Source organism: Semicossyphus pulcher, unplaced genomic scaffold (genome assembly GCF_022749685.1).
Source record: "Semicossyphus pulcher isolate SPU_LCO1_2020_fin unplaced genomic scaffold, fSemPul1.0.p SCAF_21, whole genome shotgun sequence".
Lineage (NCBI taxonomy): Eukaryota > Metazoa > Chordata > Actinopteri > Labriformes > Labridae > Semicossyphus > Semicossyphus pulcher.
This window is the reverse complement of record NW_027211695.1, coordinates 862035-881378: the sequence shown is the minus strand read 5'-3', so window position 1 is coordinate 881378 and position 19344 is coordinate 862035. Positions and strand designations below refer to the sequence as shown.

The window sequence follows — 19344 nt, the reverse complement described above, 5'->3', positions numbered from 1 at the left end:
GACCGTATGAAAGGTAACCAAGCTTCTTTCACCCGGGATAAGCCGGTGTACATATTTTAGATCCCACATTCCATGTTCGGCCATTAGTTAACGCGGACAAAAGACAGAATAAATGTTCCTCTGTTTTCCTTCTCAACCCTATTTTACGTAATATTTCATCTTTAGTGAATCAAAACATGGAAAATTACAGCACTGACACATTTAATAGCCAGTGATGTAATCTGCACATAATGAAACTACGGATGAGTCACGCGGCAGTCATTTGTAGTTTATCTGAATGGGGTTTATGAGAGAAGAATGGAAAATGTCAAGAGATAAGTATTTTATAAAACATGTCGTAAAATATTTTAGTTTATTAGACCAGAGGTGGGATCTGGTCACCACTAGGGGTCTTTGAGGAGGTTCTAGGGGGTCCCCACTATAATTCCATCAATAAGTTACACAATAACAGACTCATGGTTCTCATACACAGTCTCTAATATAACATAAGGAAACAAAAATCCTATCAGATGGGGACCCTGGGAGAAAACAGATCAAATGGGGGTCCATGGTTTACTTTCTGTACGATTCTAATGAATGGGAATTGTTTAAAGCGCTCATGGCCACAGCCACGACCGGAAATACTGACGAAACTGAAAACACTTTGTCAAAAAGTGAAGTGCAGAAAATGAAGTGAAAATTTAAATAGTCAATAGAAAATGTCAAATGTCAAAAATAAAGCAGATGTGCAGAGAAGTTTTGATATTAAAGAAGATATGTGGAAAATAAAGCCCAAATGTCAAAAGATAATGTTGAAATTTTGAGAATAAAGTCAGGGACAGCAACGTTGAAAAAAAAACATGTGGACCATTATTCCCCCCAAACTTCCAGACTACTGTCGGTCCATGTTGCTCACATATTTTAGGACGGTTTAATCAGTAACACAGCATCACATCTTTTAGAATTACTTGTTAATGCAGGTGTCATATAAATATATTAACTGAAAAACTACAATATTTTTCAGCTCATCAGGCTGACGCTCGGCAGAATTTCTGATAAAAAGCACAGTCAATCGTTTGCCGCATATTTTTATTTTTAGCAACCATAATGCATTGTAGAAGATATATAAAACTGTCAACTCTGTTGCATCAACTCCGGTTTGAAAAAAAAGAGAAACAAAAATCAAAAACACACAGCTATCGACAAGTTTTGTCTTCTGTTATAAAAAGAAGAGGAGGGAACTGTAACTCCACTGTGGACATCCTGGATCTGTCTGTAGCAGGCGGGGTCCTCACTGAAATGGCTCCTTTAAAGAAACACTAACCAGAGGATCTCTTTCTGAACTTCCTCCCAAAACAACACAAAGTAGTAGTCCTCCTTTTTAACACCGTTTGTTTAAAGCAAGAAGCATATCAACACGTTTACTGACAGAGATAAACACAGAAAAAGATAAATGCAAAGTAAAGAAACCCCTTTCTTTGGGCCGGTGAGTCATTCTGCTTGTTTGGGCGTTGATGCAGATCCAGTCTCCAAACGTGAAGGTGTTCAGTTTGTAGGACGAGGAAGAGCGATGGAGGCCAGGGGCAAAAGGTGTTCCAGGGATGGTTTGTTAATTCAGATCTCCCTCTGAAAATGCACTTCAACATGGCTGCCTCCTCTGAGCTCCACTTTCAGCATCACCTTTTCCATCCAAACATCGTGTAGGAAATCGATAAACAAATATTTTACATTGGAAACGTCACGTTGCACTTCAGGGGCAAACATCATGTGCTCACTAGATAGCATCGTCAAAAGAACAATGGCTGTAGCATGTGTTTATTACTGTTTTTCAAAGACTGAAGATGTGTTCAGACCAAGAGTGAAGCAAGTTTCAGCCTTTACATCGAGATAACGCGTGTTTATGTGCCGTGATTTAACACAACCTGTGATGAGCTGTTAGCTCGGGTCAGTACCAGGATTTCTCTGATGGATACCAACTATGGCTTTCTGTTTCAGCTGTGGAGCGCCTGTCCATCTGTCTCCGCTGAGTGGCAGTTTCACACGTGGGCTGAAGTCTGTCTCACTACAGCGCTATGAAGTCAAAATAAACAGATGTTACTGAGATTTAATGACGATAAACAGGCTGAGAGGATGCTGAGAGAACTACATCAGGAGGCAGGGTTGTACAAAGGCTGAGACTAAGCTCAGTCAGGGCTGTCTGCAAGACGACAAGAAAACTACATTAAAATGACTGTTTTTTGAATGGGGTTTGGTTTGAACATTCGTCATGCTCATTTCTTTCTCAATTTGAAATTGTAAATTGCTCTTTTGCGTCTTTGCATCAACATTTTCTGTAATCTTCAGCCTTGGTCTGAACACACCTGTAGACTTTCACACTGTTGACTTGTTGAAGGGAGCACAGCATACTGTACGGGCTGGATGGATGGAAGGCATCAGTCCACTGGTACTTTTAACCACAAGCTTACACAGACCGGTTAAAATCATCCACCCACACCTCCTCTGCACTTCAGGCATCTGGCGTGAAAGAATAACTTTAGTCCAACCCTTCATCTGGACTGGACTCTTTAGATGATCTTCTTCATTCAGACTGAAAAACACAGCTGGACTCGATAGGATGGAAGATTAGCACATCCCAAAAAAAAACGGAAGCTAGTCTTGGCCTCTGTCAACCACAAAGGAATAACCGTGACATGGAAATTAGAACAGTTTTCAAAGGGTGGAGAGAGGGAAGCAAAGAGACAAAACAAAGTCACCTACAAGAGAAGAAGAAGTTTCTCTGGATGTTTGCAGAGAAAAATAAAGTTTTTAAAAGTTCTCCAGTCACTCGTTTGCTCCCCGTTGTCTTCTTCTTATATTATTGTCTCTCCGTGTTGTCAGGATCGGGTGAGAGCAGGTGGAGATGGCGGGCGGGGTTAAGTGGGGATGGGGAGGGGGTCACAGGGTGAGCTTGCAGTGACACAGTTCTTTGTACATGTTCCTCCTCAGGCGAGGCATATCCTGCTGGCCGAAGCTGAAAGGCTGCCCGAGTGCCAGACACTTACAGTACTGCAGGAGGGAGGAGAGACAAGTTACTGACCTGCAGGAGCAACAGATCCACAACAACACGTTTAATACAGCACACACACTGCACCAACACAAGTCAGGAGAAGGTGTGTGTTCCCAGAAGTGACCACATTAGTGTGTGAGAAGAGAGGAGCGAGGGCTGCCAAGCTAAAGCTAGCGCTAGCTTGGTGCATCTGTAATGCATGGTTACTTTGATATTAATTGGGATGCTAATTTTGGCTAGCTAAAAAAACGGTTTTAAATTAAATACACTCAAAAGGGAAAATGAACGTTCGACTCCTCAAAGTGTATTTTAGAACAACTGAGCGCTGAACAAGACATTTTTCAGGTCACCATGGTAGCGACCTGTCAATCACAGGTAGCCCAGCCCTAAACCTAAAGCTTTCCAAAAAATCAAGATGGCGACAGCCAAAAAGCCAAACTGAAGGCTTAAAAATGTCAAATAAATCAGTGACGCCAAGGTAGCTATGTCCATTTGTTATGTATATTAAATATACAGTCCTGGATTCTAGCCACCACTAGAGCAGGCTAGCACGCTTTTTGCCTGCTGCTTTTGTGTTGCAGAGCGCCTCACGTTTTCGGGGAAACGCTCCGAGCGGCCGCGTTTTCGGGGAAACGCTCCGAGCACCAAATGTTGGTTAAGGCGCCGGACGTCATTGCCGTTTTCTCATTGTGCAATTATGAATGGATGAAATGAGAGGCGGGCCTTCTGTCAGTTTACAAAATAAGGGTTAGGTTAATAACTGCTTATAATTCGGTGGTTGCCTTGACAACAGAAAAGGTGCAGCGAGCTGCTCTTTTTTTTAACCGTAGGCTTCAACAGAAAAGATCTGTCTGATCGGGTCCTAACATTTATTTATTTTATTGATATTGATTATTACGCCTCTGTTCCGCCTCGTCTTCTGTGTAAAACACACGGAGGCTGAATGGTGGGGTGAAGTCGTTCCGCCTCTGCTGGCATCAGAGGTAGTAACAGCATCAGAGTCAAACAGGGGAGCTGTCAGGGCAGAACGCTGCTTGTGTGTGTGTGTGTGTGTGTGTGAAGCTCAGGCTGCAACGCTGGAACGCTGTAAAAACACACACTGGGGCGGCTTTATGCCGGTGTTGTTTGGTCCAATGTAGAATGACAAAGGCTGCATGATGCGGCGCTGAGCGGAGCTGCCATGTAAAAAGGGCTGATGAGATGTTTGTGTGGTTGTCAGATGTAACATGAGATCAAACAGGCCCGAGCTGTTTGACAACATTAACCCGATTTTCAATCGTTATTTTTAAGACGCATGTTGGGGTGACGTGCACCAAAGGGCAGAGGGTCAGAGTCGAACTCGTGGCCGTACATTGAGGACTCTTCCAGTTGAGGTAAACCAGTGCTGAAGCTTTAACATTAATCTGCACCTGGACCAGAGGTAGAACAGGTAAGACTCACCTGTAGCACAAAAGCCCCACAGTCACTGTCGTTGTTTTGACGCCCCACGTTCTGCAACACACAACCAACAACACATGAGCAACACACAGCAGCATGTTTGAAACGTAACACTGTGATGTCTGCAGCAAAGACACACAGTCCCCACAGTCAGCCTGATGAGCAGGTACAGCACACCTGAAGGTAAAAACAAAGCAGCTCACCATTTTAAAAAATCCTTTCCATCCTGTCAAAAAGTCCTGTTGGTCTTTTTTGATGGCTTCAGCTTGCAGATATTTAAAAATGTGCTGAAACAAGAAGAAGAGATTCAACAAAAAGTCCAACAAATCATTCATTAAAAAGTCACACTTTTTAAAAACATGTCTATGAATCTGCAGCCCCAGTGCATGCTGGGAGGGGTCCAACACGCCTGCCTCATGTACATAAAATCCAAGATCAGCACATGAACACTGATCATGGTTTTATTCACTCCTCACTTTGCCTTCATTTCAAAATAAGAGCTGTTCAAGATAACTCATGCAGGGTTGCTTCACCTTCCAGCTGCTTTTAAGCCTCCTCTAATGGGCCCATTGATACGCCCCATAAATGTAACACTTCACTGTTACATGCATCACAGCACTCCTCGTTCCCCCTGCTTGTTCCCGGATCATCACTGATTTCAAACACGAGTCGAGTTATAACACTGATGGAAATCTGTCGACGCAGGACGTAGGGATCGCTTTGGAGAGTTTCGTACCTTTGGGCAGCGTCTGTTGAGAGTTCGCTGAGAGTCAAAGTACGTGATGGCTCGACGGGGGATGTCCACACTGACCAGAGACCAGTGGACCTCCAGGTGGATGGGGATCAACAACAGATCCTTCTGGAAGATGTCGACCTGACGGAGGGAAAGAAGGAGTGGTGGAAGAAGAGATGACAGCTGGATATATAACAGCCTGCCTCACAGCCTGAACAAAGAACAGAGTGAAGGTTCTGACATCCACTTACGTTTTTCGTCCACCGTTTGACTCCTTCATATCCTTTCGTCCGTAGCTTATCATAAAAGAAGCTGTTGAAAAAGTGAACCTGAGAAAGAACAGAGCGAGATAAATAAATGTTAACAGGCCGACCCTGCAGCGTGCGTAAGAAGACAGTGAACACACATCTGTGAAACCCCACAGCCCCAGTTTGTTTCCGTTAACAGACGTTCGTTTGTCTTTTTACATCCTCACCTTCTCTGGCACAGAGTCCATGACCAGGTCACCGTACATGTTCATGATCTGAAGAGAACAACAACAAGAGATGTCAGGTGTTAAAAAGACACGAGAAGTGTTCTGATCAGTGAGCACAACGCACAAAAGTTATACATGAGACAAAAGCAAAGTGAACGGTGTGAGAGAAGCATCGTTTAACACGCCGCACGATGACGGCCAAAATGATCATCATGATTAGTTATTAATTTAGTTCTGGATGTCTGACGTGACGCACGGGGAGCAGCTCGTTCTTCCTCTCGGCCTTCACACACTCATCATGCTGCACTTTGTAACTCTGTAGTCGTGTTGCTTTGCGGCGCAGACGCAGGGGTCATGACCTCTCTGCTGATTATTGTTTCTTCTTCACATCACTTAAACCTGAAACACCTCCAAACCAGCGCTGACGAGCCGCTTCAGGGGACCAGCTCTTCGTCTTCTGTTCAGACGTTTGACTTTAGTTTCTCCGACCGTCTCTGTTGTTCACTCTTCCTCGCTAACCTGCTGCTGAGAGGTCGGCGCTCATCACATGACCTGCCAGCTCCCCCACAAGTGAAGCCCAAACCTCTCCATCGCAGCTCTAATATTTAACAACGCTGTCCTGGTGCTGTGCATGCGTCACTTCCATGCCTCACTGGGACACTTCCCATGCTTGGCTTTAGCCGTGCTTCTCGAGCTATGATGAGACAAAAAAACACGCTCTCCTGGAGTTGGTACCTGGTCGTTGAGCCAGTTCTGTCCGTACAGCGTTCCCAGGTCGTCCATGGTCAGAACGTGACGTTTGTAGTTGACTCTGAATGTTTTAGCGAGCGCTGATCCCGACGAGCGCTGGAAGGACTGTATTAGATGCTGCACCACTGCTTTCCTGATAAACAACAGAGCAAACACGTCAGTCAGTGATTTCATTTCCTCAACAGGTCACTTCAGAAGTCATTAAACTTGATATTAGGACGTTTCCTCTGATAAACAGATACAAGGCTGAACACTGTGTGTCTGACCTGTGCGGCTGTGAGAAGCTCTCACTGAAGATGTCCTGGAGCTTCTCCGCGATGTCGTCCACATGGATGGGGATCAAACTGCCGTACTGCTGTAGAGACTCTTCAAGAATACCTGCAGACACGAGACCGGAGACATCTGAATACAAAGATCACGTAAACTGAACCAGAGAGAACAAACTCCTTCTTGAAAACAGTGTTTAAAATAAACCTGGTTGCCCTACCCGTCACACAGCTCATGTGTTCCTCAGTGAGGGCCAGCTCCAGAGGTTTCACCTCCACGTCCCGTCTCCCTCTCTCCTCCTGCTTGTCTGGAAAGCAGCCGTTCATCGATTTCTCTGCAGAAAAGGAAAGACGTTACTTCTCTCGTCCTGTAAGACGCTTTGACCTGAGCTTTGTATTAAAGTGAGTTTGAAGAAAGAAATGTGGAGATGGATTTCAGTTTTTGTGTGATTAGTTGATCAGAAACAAACAGAACACATCAGCCAGCCTTAAACACTGCACGTATCCTGTGTGTCAGTACCTCTGTCTGACTCTGTGAACCGCTCGTCGGTGCTGTCCTCCTCTCCGTCGGTGTACTGTGACTGCCGATATCTTCTTGTCCTCCTCTGCTTGCCGTACAGACCGTACCTCTGCCCCCTCCGGCTCCACCGCTGCCCCTGGGAGCAGACCCACTGGGCCCGCTGACGCCAGCTCTTCCAGTTCTGGGTTAGCCGGAACCCGAGACCCCGGTGGGTCCGCAGACGCTGCCAGCGCTTGAGCCTCCTCAGGGTCCGGTACCGGGTCATGTGGAACCGGAACAAGTCCCCCGCCTCGACCCGGGAGACGGCGTCCTCCACTGGGACGTCCCCGCCTTCCTCCGCCTGCTGCTGTGGTCCATAATGCGGGTGTGAAGGAGGGTCGGACTGGGAGGGGAAGTCTGGGACGTCCCATTCCAGCTCCTCCGGGTCTCCCTCCTCGTCCACCTCCTCATCCTCCTCGTCTTCTTCATCCTCCTCCTCGTTGTTGTCCCAACACTTCCCCTCGAACTCGTCCTCCCCGTCCAGATTGTTTTCTTCATCCTCGTCCCCTATCGCCTCGATGCGCCCCATCCCATCATCATCCTCCTCTTCATCTACATACTCTCCCGTCCACACCTTCTCTTTCTGCCCCAGTCGCAGGTGCATGGGGGTGGGTACGCTGTGACCCGACACAGGGACGATGAGGTGGTCTCCAGGAATCCCACCTGAACACAGACAGGAGCAGGGATTAACAGTTTGTGTTAAATGTGATTTTATAAAATGTTTTTAAACTTCGTCACTAAAGTCGTGGTCGGACTAAAAGCGACTTCTTGCTCGAGTTGGTTTGTGTGGTTGCAGGATTCTCGAGCATCACATCAGAGTGTCATCCTGCACAGAAACGTCTCACTGATTATGTTCCCAAGACTGTAACTGAGCACACAGGGTGTGTCGGACACATTTGATAACCTCCATAAAAAGACAGATAAGATTGAGATTACCTGAAGAAGGAGATAAAGCCCTTTATAACTTCTACTCATTCTCACGCACACACACTCACAGTGACACACACAGATGGCAGCTAGGCGCTGAAGTTACTCTCTCTCCTGTCACTTAGCAGGCTGAAGTTACTCTCTCTTCCACAGGAACAATTAAATCACTGAACGGATAATAAATATAAATGTTATGTTTTCCTGTCGAATTATCTAAGAAAGTGTTGATTTAGCAGCTGGTTTTTTTGTCTGTGTAACTTTTTTTTAAGCATGAAAATGATTCAGAATTATCTTCATGGCAAATATCTTCTGAATTAATTGATTAGTTATTTGTCAATAAAGTGTTGATCAATGTTCAGGGCGTGCCTTGAAAACATGCTAACATGTGAACCTCAACAAACAGCTCTGCATAAGGTGACAGTCACCTGTGAACGGTCTCATCACAGTAACACCAAAGTAAAGGTCGTACCTCCTCCTGTGTCGTCCTGCCCCACAGCGGTCAGACCCAGGTCTCCCTGCCAGCGGTTCTGGGTCAGGCTGCCGCCACTGTCTCGCATTATCCACGAACAACCCACTACCTGCGCCAGCTCGTCACCTGCACACAGCAAACACAGGATGAAGTGGGGAGGTAAAGGCACACAGTGAGCTCACAGAGAGTAGAGTTGTTCTGATACTCGTGTCATGAATGCCTCTGGAACAGCCTAAAATGCAGGATCTAAAAATGCGTGTACACGACGTTATGCACCATTCAAGTTATTTAAAGGAGCAGTCCGTCCCGCTGTCAGTCAAAGCTGATGTTACATACTACATTCCTACAACACCCAGCGTGCATTGCGCCCCTCCCTCTGACAGGAGTTTAGCGAGCTCCCTGGCCTCCATCAGATGACGCGTTTTACGTAGTCTGGCGGAGGTTTCCCAGGGCCCATTGGAGAAGCGGATAGCGTCCTCCAAAGGCACAGAGTGAAATTGCATTTTTTTCCTACCATAATGGCATTAGCTCCCCGTGATAGCATGAAAGGACTGAGGGTGAAAATTGGCAAACTGGCCCTTTAAGTAGTTTTGCGTTTGTGTGGCTTTGGTGTATTAAAGGGTTACTCAGATTTAACACGATATTTGTGTAACAAGCAATCGCACATTATCAGATTGAGGCAGCTGTAGAGATCAGCTGTGATCAACGAGGTAACATGAATCTTTGTCAGTGGAGTCTGGTGACTTTGAGGTGAGCGATGCAGCGGCGGTAAAAAAAATCCTTTCTGATACTTTGACAAGTAGAAAATTTGAATTTTGTGATGGCCCCCCCCCTTAGGACTACGGCCCGTTTCACAACTGACAGATGAAGCAATCTACTGGAGCTATTTAAACACTGCTGTTCCCATCACTCATTTTGACCCCATAACAAGTAAAAATGGGGCCCAGGTTTTAAAATACCTGAGTGACCCTTAAACGTGTCGTCCCTCAGCTGCTGGTATCCATAAAATCATTAGTGCAGCTGCTGTCATTGACTTCACACACCTCTTGAAAAATGAATGTTCATCCACAATCACATTCACTTCACTAACCTCAAACACTAATGCTCCAAGCTATTAGAATGTATTCATTTTGAGTGAATGCGTCGCTGTTTGCAGTCAACGTTTCTGTGTTTTAAAGCAGTTGCTTGCCACTAAAGAAAAATAATTTCCAGTGAGAGCACAGCAACTGTAACTGTCAAACCATGTGATACAATATTTATTATCTTAAATGTTTTCCAGCAGTGGATTGTATCATCAATCTTTTTGTAACGTGAAAGACGTCTACTGTTTGCAAAAGGAAAAACCCACATTTATATAAAACAACCCACAGAAGCAGCCCTTGTCTTCTTATGTAAGCCTGGACAGCGTAGCTAACATACGTACAGCAAAGAAGGAGAGGAGTGGAATGTGTGCAGTTTGTGAAAATGATTCATTTATGCATTTGGATCCATTCCGGTCAACATTTTATAACTCTGAACACAGAATGACAACTGTGAGAGGACCACAGTCAAGTGGTAGCTAGCATGGTGCCAAACTCAATGAGCTAACAGTCCAAACAAAACACACATCATCTAATGTGCATTTTGTTATTTTAAACGGCACAACATTAAAAAATGGCAATTACAATGACCTATGACCTTTCAATGGAGCGTTAACATGAGTTAACTCACAGAAACATGGGGTTGCTAATTGGGGTTGAATTCTTCTGGGCTTCATAGCTGGCTAATCAGAATAAAGTGTAATAATTTAGCAAACCACAAGCTTTTTCATCCATATTATCTGTTCCTTGTCTTTCACGAGCACAAAAAGAGCTGCTGTGTTGTCACCGGGACCCCTGTTACCATGTGCAGCTGGTTGCACAGCGGATATGTTGCATTAGCTTGCTAGCTAAGGACTTCCTGCTAGCAATGCACAACTCCGAGAACAAAAAAGCAACAGAGAGAACGCATAAAAGTGATCATTTGATGCATCATGTGTGTGCAGCAGAGATTCGATATAAAAGGCTGCTTTATGATGAGAACTATTCTTTCCGGTGCAGGAAATAGTCCTTAGCGCTGCTAGCTTGAGCGCGTTTAGCGCTAGCCGCATCACCGTAACAGTTTCTCTAGTAAATCTTTAAGAAAATTTACAATAGGTGTAAACCTTGTTTTGCCTCCAACTATTTATAGCAGAAACTGTTGAGCCACCATCAACAATAATCTGAAATAGTCAGAATTGTTCAATAATCAGTTGTATTTGTGTTAGCCATAGCTAGCTGTGTTAGCCGTGTTGTCGTTAGCTTGCTAAGCGTTAGACAGGTAGATAGCATGTTAGCAACAACAACATAAAACGCCCGGCTTGCTGCATTTCCTACATAGCTAGGTGTTGTAACTGTGTGCTTACCGTTAGCCTGAAGATTTATATGAATGTGTGTCCAGCTGTTTCCCACTGAAAGCTGGGCGGGTTTATTCTGTCTGCTTATGGAACCAAAACAAATGCTAATTACAGCTCATTGAATGAAGTCAGGTGTGGAGCGAGCCAGATGTCACCTCCCTGCGAACTCTGATTTCTTTAAGGTCTTCCGGTTCACAGAAAGACTAAAATACCGAACAGAAGCGGTGAATGCAGCCAAAGATGTGCGTGAAATCGTCCGGATGAATCTGTTTCGCTAGGATAAGGTCTGTAGCAGCCGAGCCGGATCACTGCAGATTTTTCGTTCTCATGTCAACTACAACAAGTCCGTCGCGCAGCAATGGCGTCACACGGAGTGTTTTTTAAGGATAGCCTTTCATGTTTGACCCCCAGCTTCTGTCCACTGGAACTAACAATAACACCTTAATTTAGATTCAAACTTTTACACTGATTGAGTTTGTTTTTCTTAACTTATTCTACATCCGGATACATTTATAATGCAATTAAAAACACAATTCAACGAGAGGCTGATAGAGCCCGATCAATGTGTTAACCGATATTACCTGGCTGATATGTCCATCACAGATACTTTTATATAGTGTACACACATACATTCATTTTCTGTTGTTTTTAACAGAAACAATGCTTGTCCTGATTTAAATATTGTGTCATCATGTAGTCTGTCAGACTGTTTGTGCGCTTTCAGTCACATCGTTGCAAAAGAAAAAAAGAAAAAGTCAATGTTCATGCCAGCAAAAAAAATATAATAATATTTTTGCCACCGTGTCGGCCCCATTATTTTTATTAGTTATAAATAATGATGGATGATTTATATCGGGGCAGATAAATTAGTGCTGATATTTGCTTGTAGGGGAGACAGGGGTCAATTGTCGCCTCTCACACTGCCCCCATCAGTCGAGACATTTGTTGACCGTGACACGTCATCAACATAAAAAAACAGATAGTTAAAGAGGTTTCTGAGTTATGACATCAACAACCAGATGTTGTAATAATTCCAGGTCTCCCCTTCATGTTGTCATTAATGCACCTGTATAAGTTTTATTTTTAAACTCAACAGTTCAGAAAAGGATAATTTAGGACATGAGAAATGGAGTCTGATAGTTTGTCCTGCAGGAGGCGCTCTGACTTCAGTGTGAAAAAGGACAAAGCAATAAACCGAAGATGAGAACACATCGTCATCTCTGTAGTTGTGTACTTATTTAAAGGCATGTACAACATACAACAGGAGGGGAGATGAGTCTTATGTTGCACAGAACACACCTGCACCACCGGGGCGGCTCCATGACCAAAGCTGCTCCCACTTTAATCCCATCTGCTCCAATGGTGAAGTGGATATCACAACATGATGAACACATTTTAGGCTGCACGGTGGTTAGCGCTGTCGCCTCACAGCTAGAAGGTTCCTGGTTCGAGTCCCCGTTCAGACGTAGTGGGCCTTTCTGTGAGGAGTCTGCATGTTCTCCTCGTGCATGCGTGGGTTCCCTCCGGGTGGTCAGGCTTCCTCCCACAGTCCTAACACATGCTCGTTAGGTTCATTGGTGACTCTGAATCGCCCGTAGGTGTGAGTGTGAGTGTGAAAGGTTGTCTGTCTCTGTGTGTCAGCCCTGTGATCGACAGGTGACCTGTCCAGGTGTAACCCCGCCTCTCACCCAATGACAGCTGGGATGGGCTCCAGCCCCCCGTGACCCTGAACAGGATGAGCGGTGTAGATGATGGATGGATGGATAAACACATTTTAGTCCAGCACTGAAATATCAGCTGAAATTTTACTGTTTTCTTTGCATAAAGAACCAGTTTTCTGCTTGAATAAATCAATAAATTAATAAGTAAATAATAATAATGACTAACGCAGACATAAAACACAATGACTGAAAGATATGAATTAAATTGATTTCTAAGTAAATCAGTAAATCCAACATGGAGCTGAAGTCTGCTCAAAATATGTCATTTATAGGGCGCCGGTTTAGCTCAGCGGTTAAATCAGCGGCCCGTACAGAGGCCACAGTCCTCGATGCAGCGGCCCCGGGCTCAACCCCCGCCATGTGCCCCCATCCACCGTCCTCCCTCCAAAATAAAGGCATAAAAAGCCAAAAAAATAATCTGGAACATATTTTTTTGAGTCTGTGATCAAAGCTAATGTGTTTACACCCCAGAGTCCAAGTTTAAAATGCAAGTCTTAAATATGGTAAAAAAGTGATCTTATTATTTGAAATCCAAAGTAAGCTTTTTACATTTATGGAGAGAAACAAACTCAAATGTAAATGTGGGTAAAAGAAAATAAAAGACACGTCTGCTCTCCATTAAAGATAAAACTAAACTCCATTTAGGCAGAAGAAAATGTGCGTCTCTCTTTTGTTGACATTCTGCTTTGCTGTTGTGAAGTTTTCCCGACCAAATCTGCACTCAGCCTACTTTAATCAAAGTCAGAAATACACATTAAATGTCCCACAGTTCATCTGGAACCTTCTGGAGCCTGTGGACAGGTGCACTAATCATCCAGCCTTGATTTGGAACCAGAAAAAGCAGGAAGTGGACCTTAAAAACTACAAAACAGTCGCCATCTGCAGCTTAAAGGCAAACGTTTTATAGATCAATATTATTTACTGATAGAAAACATAATAAAAACATGATATTGAATTATTTCACACAGTACTATTAAAAGAAACTGCACGAGATGTGTGAAGGCATTCAAATCTTTAGTAAAATCCAAACTTTACAGATAATGTAACGACGTGAATGTGACATAAAAACCACAATGTAAAGCCTTTCTGTGACACACTGAACCTCATTCACACACGGCTACAAGCAGCTTTAAGGCAACATGAGAACTGCAAACTTTACACACACTGTAAAAACCAACAGGCAAAGAAAAGTCATCGTGACAGAACGTCCTGTACCGAAGTGAAACAAAGAAGCGTCAGTGCAAAAACACGGAGGAAGCATCCTGTTAATGTGACGAGTTTTACCTTTTATCATGCAGAGACGTTCAGTTCTTTCATGTCAGAAGAAAAGTGCAGACATGCAACGACAGAGCATCTCCCTAATAATCTCTGTCTCTCTGTAACAATAAGAAGACGTGTCTGTGTCTGTGCGGCTGCTCCTGCTGTCTAAATAAATATACTTTAAATAAATCTTATAAGTTAGTCGCAGAGTTGCTGCATGGCTTCTTTCCTCTGCTTGGCATCTTCATCCTCTCTGCTCCTTTGAGAAGATCTCATAAAATATGATGTAAACATTTCAACATCTCAAACACCAGAAATCATTTCTTCTTCTCATGATCCATTTTTAGCTTTGTGAGAAATACAGCAAACAAACATCGAAACACGAGGGGCCGCAGGAGCAGAGTTCTGAAGGGAAGTTGGGCAGTGAAACATTTTGTTTTAAGTGAGGCAACTTTGGTGACAGATTGCATGTTTAAAGAGTTTTAGTTTCCTCTGAAGCTCGACCAGTAGGAGCTGTTTCTTGTTAACTGAACCACAAACCTTCCCGTACAGCGATCAAGTAGTTAAGCCTTGATTTAAAGGTCGTTTTTAATCCTGGGCCGTATTTCTTACATATTTTAGGGTCTCAGTTCTTGTTGTTTCCACTGACAGGCTCAGGTTGTTATTCTAAGTGTGTGACAACATGACAGAAAGGATCCCTACAGAGATAGACCTTTTTGTTACGGAGGAAGATGATTGTTTTAACCACACACAGACGTTACATCGCTCTCTGCAAACACACCAGACTCCATTCAGAAAAACACTGATTTAAGCTCACAGGACACGGGAGCTGCTGCTCTGCTGCTGCTTAAATCAGTAAGTTAGTTTGTGTTTTTCTGTTATAAATGGAAACTTTGTATCAAATACAAAATTTGTGTAACACAAACTAACTAACCAATAGAGGCAGAGGTGGACAAACAGCTCCTGTGTCCTGAGAGCTTAAATCAGTGTTTTTCTGAATGGAGTCTGGTGTGTGTGCAGAGAGCGATGTAACGTCTGTGTGTGGTTAAAACAATCATCTTCCTCTGTAACAAAAAGGTCTATCTCTGTAGGGATCCTTTCTGTCATGTTGTCACACACTTAGAAGAACAATCTGAGCCTGTCAGTGGAAACAACAAGAACTTTTACTGGACGACCTTTGACTCATTGAAGAAATTCCAAAACTTTTTGACCCTAAAATATGTAGAAATTGGTCTCAGGTTTTCTCTTTAACAGATGACACTAAACCTTCTTTGGTTTCATAATTATTGTGGAAAACACTCAGAACTGTTGACCAAACAGGGTCCTACAGGTGGTGACAGGGCACTGTTATAATCACGAGTAACAGTCATCAGGACGCAGTGCATCCTGGTAGTTTTATGCTCTGGCTCTAGATGTTGGTTCTCAGCAGGTCTGATCACCACGTCGTGTCTCTCTCTTGTTTTCGGCAGCTCGTTCTTGTACCAAATATTTCCAGTCTCACACACTTTCAATCAAACACACTGAACAATCACAACCAGTCACTAAAAACACACAAACTGCAAAGCAAACAGTCCAGAGAAACATCCGCTCTCAGAGATTCCTCGGAGCTTGTCAGGTTTAAATCTGTCTGAGCGTCACCTCCACCTGCTGCTGCTTCAGTGTCTCCTCTCCTTCCGTCAGCTGCGGTGATGCTCTGCAGACGTCGGTCTGATTGTCCTCGTCTTGATTCTGAGTCGCGTCCGCCCCGTCCTCTCAGGATCACTGCATCACACACTTCTCTTTCTGCTGTTTGGCGTACTTCCTCCTGCGCTGCTCCAGACCTCGTTCCAGACGCTCGTCTTCCTCCAGAGCTCTGAGGACGAGGAGAGAGGAGGAGGGGGAGAGTCACAGGACGTCCACACAGAGAGCAAGACAACTCACCTTTCACCTGAGTCACTCTGCGTCCTTTGATCTCTACAAGAACAAACATTTTGTGCACAAAGCCAGGCGTCATGTTGGACGAGCAGCTGACATGTGAGACCTTTGATTATCAGGACGTTATATAAACGTTGGTTTAGTTTTATCTTGCAGTATAACTTTGGACACCTGGTGGCAGTCATCAGATGCACAGGGTTGTTTATGTACGCTACAGAACATGAAAGAGTCCACCTGCACAAACCTGATGTTTGATGCAGCCTGAAACTCCGTCGCCATCTGGTGGTGAAATACTGAACACAAGTTATTTTAATCTTAGAAGAAATAACTTACTGATTCCAGTTTTCATGAACTAATTTGTTAGTTCCATTTGTCCTTATTAGTTTATGTTTGTATGTAGATCAATGCAGTTGCAGAGCCAGTAAAGGAGGCAGACGTTCTCCGCTCACCCTCTCTCCTTCTCGTCCATGTTGTGCACCAGCTCGTCTCTCTGGTTGACCAGTGAAACCAGCTCCTGCAGCAGCAGCTGCTCTCGGTGTTTATGGGCCTGGGTCTTCTGCCACTCTGCAACACGGAGACGACGGACAGAGACGAGGCAGCAGAGGGGAGGAGGAGGAGGAGGAGAGTGAAGAGGTCAGTCAAAAAATAAGCATCTTAAAACAATGAAGGACACATGTTTTAGTCTCTGAAGTCATTTTGAGAAGCAGTGACGAGGCTAACCTGACTGTGAGAATCACTAAACGCCTTAAATATCATCTGTGTCAAAATTCAGACACGTGGGACAAACGTGGTTAAAGCTGTCGAGGTTTCAGTTCGTGGTGTCATTAAGCCCCGTCCTCAGAGCTGATGGTGGATTCGAACAGGTCACATGATGTGTTCAGGCAGCATCACGACTGTGTGTGTGCCGGAGGTGTAGCTATCACTACAGTTAACGTAAGTTACTCTCTACACAAGATCAAGTTTAGCTTCTCATTTAAAGTGATAACCAGTGAGTCCATCTGGACTCTGTGTTGTTGATGCAGTTTATAGTCTCACCTTCAATCGCCATCATGTCCCTCAGCTCTTTGTTCAGCAGCTCAAACTTTGTCTCCAGGTCCTGCTCCTCCAGCCTGTCAATCACAGCAGAAACACGCATCACACGTGTGACTCAACTCAACTTCATCTACACCTTTCATGCTGTTGACAGTTTGCAGGACGTCATTCAGAAATCCTGCACAGCGATTTCCTCCTCAGACTGTTAACAGTTACAGCAGCAGGATGTCAGGATGTGGATGTTAGGGGTCAGCCGACAGAAACAATCCCACCCCTTACAGTCTGTAGTCATCAATGCATGCTTATATGTTCATGTTCCTTTAAAGGGTGAGACGTCCCAAAGCTCCCACATGAAATATATCAATGTGAACAGTCTGTGTGTGTGTGTGTGTGTGTGTGTGTGTGTGTGTCTTACAGCAGCTGCAGGTGGTCCTGCCTCCTGATCAAAGCGTTCTTCTTGTTGACCAGAGTGAACCACTCCTGGATCAGACGCTCCTCCTCCACCTTGTCACTGCCTGCACCACAAAGCCACATCAACACGAGCCTGTGAGCTCTTTCTCTTTCATACTGAATAAAGTCGACAGAATGTTGTAACTTTGTTTGCTACCAGGGAAGATACAACTTCCTAAAGATTTTCAAAGTAAGAGTCCTGAGTGCGTCACCTGTTTCCAGCAGCTGCCTGAGCTTCCTCTCCACCACGCCGGCTCTGTTGTCCACGTGGTTCTGTTCGGCCTCCAGAGCTTCCATCTGGTTCAGCACGTACTGGCTGGCGTCCTGCGTACAAAACATTCCTTAATACAGAGACACTTCAAGATACTCAGACCTGGAGGGAAACACCTGGCTGCTCACTGACCTGGCCTTCTGGTCGTCCCTCTTCTTCCACATGCTCTGCTCCCTCTGTGAGACAAACAAATAAACCACTCAGGTTAACAAAGCGATTTCTACCTTTCTGTTGCATTGCAGAAACGTCTCTGACTCACCTGTGTCTGACTTCCTGCGGGTCAGTTCACTGCCTTCTGTCGCTGTAACAACCTGCACACAGAAATGTATCACATTATTCTGCCTTATGTATGAAATATAAACGTATAAACGAGGTCTCATACCACTGATATTTCCCCTTCCTCTAGTGATCCACTTCTCCTCTGTGACCTCCTCTTCTTCACCAGATCAGCGTCTTTGACATGAGAGAAACCTGACTTGGACAGGAAGTGAGTCCTTGGTGGTGCCACAGGTAACTGTGCCCCCCCTGCTGCCTGCAGACGTTTGGTTCTGGGAGGAGGAACAACATCTGGACTGGATGTATTGTCCTTCTCTGTCGCTCCTGCTGTCCCGTTGGTCTCCAGACTGATCCCCTCCTCCTGCAGCCTCTGGGTGCAGTAACGCACCGTCGCCTCAGGGTCCTCGGGCGTCTCCCGGTCCGCTGTGAGCGTGTAGCTGGACTCGCTGCTGTCCTTGTCTATGTGCAGCACACTGAGCTCCTGGCCGGTGAAATGTGTGCGGATCTGGTTGAGGTAGGTCATGACGATGAGGCGGTCAGGTACGGCGAGCATGACCATGTCCGAAGGCTCCATCAGCCGGGAAATACCGAGCTCAGCAAAACAATCAAAGGCCTGCAGGGAGAAGAGATGTGGGATCAGATGAGGAGTTATGTTGCAGCCATTACAGCTCATTTTGTGGTTGAAGCAATCTACTGGAGCAACTCAAAGACTTGTTGTGACAGCACGATATGTTAATGGAATGAGCCTTCAATAAAAGGATAACTAATTGTTGTTCACCTTTTTGTTGTTTGTCTTGATGTCGTACGGGTCGAGCATTTCATAGTTACTACACAAGAAAGAAGGAAGACAAAATGAACACATGAAACAGTGAACTGATGAAGAGGAAGAGTGTTGACTCTTTAAACTGGTTCTTACATCTTCTCTGGGTAGAAGTGATGTAGGATGGCGCAGAAGGCGTAGCCGTTCCTCCAGGAGGTGCTGAAGTTGGTGATCTTCACCCCCTTGTGACCCTGTGTGACCTCCTGACACCACTGCAGCAGAGAGTGACTCGATGTCACCAAGCTGGGACTCGCCAAAAGGCTCTGTAGAACACACACAAGAGCAATACTGGATTTTAATCAAGCAGCAACCTCTGATGTTGTAAAAGTGCAAAAAACTGCAGTTCCTCGAGTGGCCACTAGAGGCTCCATAAAACAAGAAATAACATTACAGCAGATGCCAAATGCCAATTTTTAGAGCCCGCTGTATTTAAAATAATACATGCATTTTACATACTTCTGAGGCAGCGCCATCTGCAGGTCTTTTCTGTGGCGTTGTTGGCTCCTCTGCTTTCTCTCTTTGCCTGGAAACACACAAAACAAGCAA

The 19344-nt window shown here is 44.8% G+C and overlaps 2 protein-coding genes across 9 annotated transcripts in view; both read right to left on the bottom strand.

Annotated features, from left to right (window-relative positions):
• Positions 1-1051: 1051 nt before the first annotated feature.
• Positions 1052-11376, bottom strand: senp3b (SUMO specific peptidase 3b). The gene is made up of 12 exons (XM_069672834.1): positions 11064-11376; positions 8642-8767; positions 7207-7908; positions 6908-7021; positions 6687-6798; positions 6406-6553; positions 5671-5718; positions 5447-5524; positions 5199-5336; positions 4666-4749; positions 4466-4516; positions 1052-3024 (listed from the first exon to the last, which is right to left on the bottom strand). Exons 2-12 carry the CDS (start codon positions 8727-8729, stop codon positions 2914-2916), a joined length of 1674 nt encoding a protein of 557 aa, XP_069528935.1. The 5' UTR covers positions 8730-8767; positions 11064-11376; the 3' UTR covers positions 1052-2913.
• A 3775-nt stretch (positions 11377-15151) lies between these two features.
• ehbp1l1a (EH domain binding protein 1-like 1a) overlaps positions 15152-19344 on the bottom strand; it is a 30254-nt gene continuing 26061 nt past the window's right edge. For 7 of the 8 annotated variants that reach the window (XM_069671949.1, XM_069671950.1, XM_069671948.1 and 4 more), the window contains 11 exons: positions 19255-19321; positions 18895-19061; positions 18757-18805; positions 18085-18591; positions 17962-18013; positions 17835-17878; positions 17644-17755; positions 17397-17496; positions 16985-17058; positions 16399-16513; positions 15152-15887 (listed from right to left, as the gene is read on the bottom strand). In XM_069671949.1, coding sequence (XP_069528050.1) covers positions 15794-15887; positions 16399-16513; positions 16985-17058; positions 17397-17496; positions 17644-17755; positions 17835-17878; positions 17962-18013; positions 18085-18591; positions 18757-18805; positions 18895-19061; positions 19255-19321 — 1381 coding nt within the window. In that variant the 3' untranslated portion in view covers positions 15152-15793. Of the gene's footprint in view, positions 15888-16282; positions 16514-16984; positions 17059-17396; positions 17497-17643; positions 17756-17834; positions 17879-17961; positions 18014-18084; positions 18592-18756; positions 18806-18894; positions 19062-19254; positions 19322-19344 lie in introns of all 8 variants that reach the window. The other variant, XR_011308760.1, reaches the window with a different exon arrangement.

Excerpts from the sequence above, each read along its gene's own strand:
- senp3b (XM_069672834.1), bottom strand. The coding sequence starts at position 8,729 with ATGCGAGACAGTGGCGGCAGCCTGACCCAGAACCGCTGGCAGGGAGAC. Across the intron at positions 7,909-8,641 it reads GCAGGACGACACAGGAGGAG|GTGGGATTCCTGGAGACCAC; the intron begins GTACGACCTTTA and ends GTCTGTGTTCAG. Across the intron at positions 5,719-6,405 it reads AGAACTGGCTCAACGACCAG|ATCATGAACATGTACGGTGA; the intron begins GTACCAACTCCA and ends TGTTCTCTTCAG.